At 43.7% G+C, this 6,000-nt stretch overlaps 1 protein-coding gene across 1 annotated transcript; it reads right to left on the minus strand.

The window, feature by feature from the left end:
- Positions 1–337: 337 nt before the first annotated feature.
- LOC119558932 lies at positions 338–1,562 on the minus strand. The gene is made up of 4 exons (XM_037872128.1): positions 1,283–1,562; positions 991–1,214; positions 735–888; positions 338–504 (listed from the first exon to the last, which is right to left on the minus strand). The coding sequence occupies exons 2-4, from the start codon at positions 1,090–1,092 to the stop codon at positions 338–340; spliced, it is 423 nt and encodes a 140-aa protein (XP_037728056.1). The 5' UTR covers positions 1,093–1,214; positions 1,283–1,562.
- Positions 1,563–6,000: the final 4,438 nt, after the last annotated feature.

Here is a 6,000-nt window from a genome sequence, read left to right on the forward strand (position 1 = left end):
GAGCGCTTTTTTGAGCACCCCATTGAGCGCTTTTTTGAGCAGCAAAAAAAGCACACGCTCAGCACATGTTGAGCGCTCGATTGAGCAGCGGAAAAAGCACACATTCAGCACATGTTGAGCGCTCGATTGAGCAGCGGAAAAAGCACACATTCAGCACACGTTGAGCGCTCTATTAAGCAGCAGAAAAAGCGCACATTAAGCACATGTTGAGCGCTCGATTGAGCAGCGGGAAAAGCACACATTCAGCACACGTTAAGCGCTTAGCAGCAAATATAATATATATATATAAATATAATAGTTGTAATTATTTATTTGTATTTATTTTTATTTATTTGTTTTAAAATTTCAGCTCGGGGGTTCCCGGTGTTAGCGGGGTCGTTGGCTCTTCAGCATCTGGGGCCGGCGTTGACTTTTTTTTTGTGCAACTTAAGTTTTTAACGCACCTCATTGCTTTTTGCAGTGCCTTTTCGGGAGGCTCCGAGGGCTCCACCAGAGCTATTGCATCTAGTATTAGAAGAAAAATTAGTTTAAAAAAAAACAAGACGAGAATAAAAACGAGTGACCGAAAGAAATCGTTATTTGTAAGTTTTATAAAATAAAAATATAAAAATATAAAAATATATATATAAAATATAAAGAAATGTTATTTGTGGCATTCAATGTAAAAATCCCAGAAGTCTTTTAAAAATTAAACTTACAAACAATAGTTACTTTCGGCCCCAATAAAAACTTACTTAACAAGGCGCGTACGAAGTTTGGGTAAGCTTTGAGCTTCTTCTTGCTCTGGCCCCCCTCCAAATTGTGGGACAGAACAATGTCCTCTGACATCACGTTTAATATGGAACGGCTCAGCCTTCCATTTTTTAGTAATGTCACCATCAGCTTTGTCTAAAAATATAAGAAAATATTAAAAAAAATGGAGAAGTAAAGCTAAGAACGAAAGCTTCGACTACGAAATAAATATAATTAAAAAACAAGAATATAACTTACATAGTTCTCCGAATGTGGGTCCCCTAGTTTTTCGTCGATCTCTTGGAGGTCCTCGGCAGTGATAGGGGGGAAGGAGCGCTCCATAGTCTCGATTCGTCTCATCTCCACTTTGGCCGACTGCCTTACGTAGGCCGTTAGGGAGCCCACAGCCTCTGTAAGGGCATTGAGGCCTTCCTTGATACCCTTAACTTCCGCCAGCAGCTACTCTATGTTTTTTTCCATCTCTAAATAACATGTAAAGAAAAAAACAAAATATTACTATTATTATCCAAATTAAATAAAAAAAACTTACTGTCCAGCCGGGCGCTCTGGGAATCCTCTAAAAAAAAATTTAAATGGTTACTAACTAGAAAAATTAAGAAAAATATTATACATACCGCTCGTGTTAAGGCAAAATCTCTTTGGGGCACTCATTTTTAAAACTTTCAAAAAATAATATATAATAAAAATAAAATATAATTAAAAGAGGAAGTAAATAAATAAATAAAACAAACAATAAAAATAAAATATAATTTAATAAAAAAAAGGAAATAACGTTTTTTTTTCGGTTTTCGAACTACCCGGTTCTACCCGGTGAATCTTCAAAAGATATAAACAGCGCCGTCGCTGTTATATGCCCGATTCGTTTTATAAAACGCCTACGGACTAAACACCTCCCATTTTAAAAGAAAAAAAACATAAAACCTAAGAAAAATGCAACAAGGGAATTAATACTATACTACTTTTGAGAGGAATTCCTATGGCTTTCTCACCCCCTACCCTCGAGTCCTTGCTCATGACTGCTTGTGCGCGAAGGTGTGAAATTTCAATTTTGTGAGTTTTGTTCAAAATGTGCAGTTTTTATCTTAGAACAGAGAAAGGGCTTGAAAAATGCTTTCCAATGACACCAGCTTTTTTTTTTTTTTTTTTAGTGAGGGGGGTATAATAATTACGGTATCGACGGTCATCGTCGTTTTTTGCCTTTTTCAGTCGAGTAGTGGGAAATTACGGTAGAAGAGGTTTTCGCAGCGGCGGTTTGGACGCTGCCGAGACTGCCGCTGCGATGACCGCCGCTGCGGTCTTATACTCTAGTTTTTCTTATATGTTAGGTTAGGTTAGAGCGGCTGCCAAATCATTGACACACTTAGTCCATAAAAGGTCCATTGTGGTACCGCGTGGATCTGTATCCCCTTTCCTAAAAATCTGCTGCCTTTATTGCAGCTGGCTTAGCATAATTCCCATCCGGTTGCTTTAATGAATTTTATTATTCGTTTTAGGCTTATGTTCGCCAGTTCAGATAGACTGCTCATGAAGGGATTCCCTAAGTGGTACAGTCTAGATCTGCTCAGGGCCGGGCAGGAACAGAGCAGGTGTTCCACCGTTTCCTCTTCCTCCTCGTCCCTGCAGCTTCTGCAGAAATCGTTTCGGGGCGCGCCCAATCTGCTTGCGTGTGTGCCAACCAACCAGTGGCCTGTTAACACTCGTATTACCATTCCGCACTCGGTACGGTTTAGTCTTAATAGTTCCGAAGTTCTCTTCGCGTCAATGATTGGCCATGTCTGGCGAGAGATGCGACAGTGCTTAACATGTGTCCATGCTAGGCTCGCAAGTTTCTTATATTGGTTTTTAATGTTAAGCTTGCAGGTGGCCATCGGTATACCAATGTTCTCCTTGTCCGGAAGGAGAGGAACGGTAGTGCCATGCCTGGCCAGCTCATCTGCAGTACAATTGCCTGTAATGTTCCGGTGGGTCCCGACCCATATCAGGTAAATTTTAAACTGCAGAGCCATCTCGTGCAGAGATTTGCGGCAGTTTGATATGGTGTGGGAGTTTGTATTGGTCGAGATAATCGACCTGATAGACGCCTGACTATCACTATAGATGTTAATCAGTTTATTCTGACAGTTTGCATCGTTCAGAAGCATCAAAGCTTCAATTATGGCAAATACTTCTGCCTGGACAACGCTACAGTGATCCGGAAGTCTGAAGGATTTCCTGATATTAAGTTGTTCGGAGTATATACCTCCTCCGACTTGATTATTTAATTTTGAGCCGTCAGTGTAGAAATTGACTGCCTCTGTAGGGCCCGACTGGCCTTGCTCCCAGTCTTCTCTGGTTGCATAGATCTGTACTGGGTGGGATCATTGTGTCTTGCTGGAGTATCCTGGCATGACCGTATATTTGGGGTTTCCACTGCCCTAAGTCCCTCATCCGAACCGCAGCTATCTTAGCTCGTTCCATGCCGGCTAAGTCCAGACTTGGAAGGTTCAGAATAGCATTTAGCGCCTCGTTGGGGGTGGTGCGAAGGGCTCCGCTTATGCATAAGGATGCCATTCGTTGTACCTTGTTTAGGTTTGTTGTGGTTGTCTGCTTCATTAGCGCGGGCCACCATATTGACACTCCGTAGAGCAGAATAGGCTTAACTATCGCTGTGTGTATCCAGTTGACGATTTTTGGGGACATGCCCCATTTCGATCCGATGGCCTTTTTGCAGGAGTAGAGGGCAATCGTTGCCTTCCTCGTTCTCTCTTGGCTGTTTAGTCTCCATGTCAGACGCTTATCTAATACTAACCCCAAATACCTGGCGTTGTCACTGAAGGAGAGAGAGCAGTTATTTAATATTAGTGGGTTTAGTTGAGGAATCTTGTATCTGTTTGTAAACAGCACCAGTTCCGTTTTCGAGGGGTTTACCCCTAGACCTCTTTCTGTTGTCCAGTCAGAGAGTATTTTAAGTTTGGCGGTCATTAGATCGCATAGTGTCTGAGGAAATTTTCCTGAGAAAATAATGTCTACATCGTCCGCATATGCCACAACCTTGCATCCACCCCCTTCCATGTAGCACAACAGCTTATTTACTGCGATGTTCCATAGCAGGGGGGAGAGTACTCCACCCTGAGGGGTTCCTCTGTTCACGAACCTTGTTTGTGTTGAGATTCCTAGGGTGGAGGTTACCATTCTGCTCATCAGCAATTTATGGATTAACTCCACGACTTGGATCTCAACACCCAGGTCGGTGAGGGATTCGGTTATGGCTGTAGGGAGAACATTGTTGAAAGCGCCCTCTATGTCCAGAAATGCAGCAAGTGCGTATTCCTTGTGATTGAGTGACTTTTCGATTTGGCTGACTACCGCGTGTAGAGCTGACTCGGTGGACTTGCCTTTTGAATATGCATGCTGCGCTGCTGATAACTGTTTCGAGTCCATGACTGACCTGATGTGCAGTCCAATCAGTCGCTCAAAGCTCTTAAAGAAAGGATGTCAGACTTATGGGCCTAAAATCTTTCGTCATCGTGTGCGAGGCTTTGCCCGCTGTGGGTATAAAGACTACCTTTGTTTCCCTCCATGTTGATGGCAACGTTCCTATCCTAAAAATGGTACGGAAAATTGTCTTTAGCCAGTTGATGGCAAGTTGACCTGCGTGTTGGATGTGCGCAGGTGAGAGATGATCGGGTCCTGGTGATTTGAAGGGTTTGAAGCTGTTTATGGCCCAACTTATGTTGCGTTCGGAAAGAAGCGTTTCCAAGTCAATGCTTAGACCTGCATGATTTTCTGGGAGACGTTCTACCGGGAGACTACCCGGAAAGTGGGTGTCTAGTAGTAGGCTTAGGGACTCCTCACTAGAGTCTGTCCACGAGCCATCTGGTTTTTGAAGGTACCCCAAGGAGGGGGTTGTTTTGGAGAGGATCTTCCTAAGCCGAGCTGCATCGGCTGTTTCCTCTATGTTTGAGCAGAAGGTCTGCCAAGCTGATCTTTTTTCTTTCCTTATGGCCTTCTTGTAGGAGGCTAGTTCTAACTTGTACTGTTGCCATTTTAGATCCTCATTTCCTGCTTTTGCCCTGTTAAAAAGGGATCTGCAGCTGGATCTGAGTTCTGAAAGTTTCTGTGTCCACCAAGGAGGCTTTTTGGTTCCTCTCGGTTTGCGTTTAGGGTGGGCTGCTTCGAAAGCCGAGTTGCAGGCATTCGTGAACATCCCTACTATGTTATCAAGACTGAGTATATCACTGTTGTCACTTGGGGGTTCTATTGGAAGAATGTTTAGTAGGGCTTCCCTATAAGCGCGCCAGTTGGTACGTCTATAGTTGACCAATTCAGCTGGAGTAGGAGGGTCTAGTGATAAAGTGGTTTCTATAAATCGATGGTCAGAGAAAGAGTGTTCGTTTGAGACTTCCCAGTTTCTGACTGCTTCTAGCAGATTACCTGACACCATGGTAAGGTCAATGACTGTTTGGCTATTTTTTGTGATAAAGGTGGGGGTATTACCCCTGTTGCATAAAAATAGATTTGAGCCAAGGATGAAGTTAAAAAGAGACTCACCCCTGTTGTTGCTTGTTGGGCTTCCCCACTGAGTGTGGTGAGCGTTTGCGTCGCAGCCGATTACCAGTCCTATCTTGAGCGCCTCGCTATCTTTGACCAGTGTCCGGACAAGCTCGTCTGGGGGGTCTTCCTTCTCGAAGGCCATGTAAGCTGAAGCCACCCTGATTGTAGCCGCTGGAAGCTCCAGACTTGCTGCGGTGTTGTCTCCGTTGCTGTAATTATGAAGCAGAAATATGCTAAGGTGCCTTTTGACTAAAATGCAGGTTCGAATTTTACCATCTTTTGGATCAAGCAGCAGCTTGAAATCTTTGGTACCCAGTCCAGCAACCTTGCCTCCTACCACCCAAGGCTCCTGTATGAGTACTAGGTCTGCCCCGCCGCCAGCCAGGCGGAGCAGGAGGGCAGCCGACGCTGCTTTACTGTGATGGAGGTTCACTTGCAGTAGTCTTAGCGACATTTGCCGAGTTTCCCTCCACCACTGTGACGTCCGCTTCCTCGCTGCCGCTTATGTGTTATACGATTCCTTTTGAGGAGTGTGTCTAAGAAAAATGAGCTGAAGAATCACTTTAATGTTTAAGTTGTATAAGACTTATAGGATCACTTTTCAGGGCTGAGGATATACAAAATTGTTTGTGTCTACGATAAAATTAGACGGGTGTGTATAGAAAATTAGGTAGTGGGATCACTTTAAGGTTTGTGTTTTAAATTTCTTATTGG

This window comes from Drosophila subpulchrella, unplaced genomic scaffold (assembly GCF_014743375.2).
Source record: "Drosophila subpulchrella strain 33 F10 #4 breed RU33 unplaced genomic scaffold, RU_Dsub_v1.1 Primary Assembly Seq15, whole genome shotgun sequence".
Lineage (NCBI taxonomy): Eukaryota > Metazoa > Arthropoda > Insecta > Diptera > Drosophilidae > Drosophila > Drosophila subpulchrella.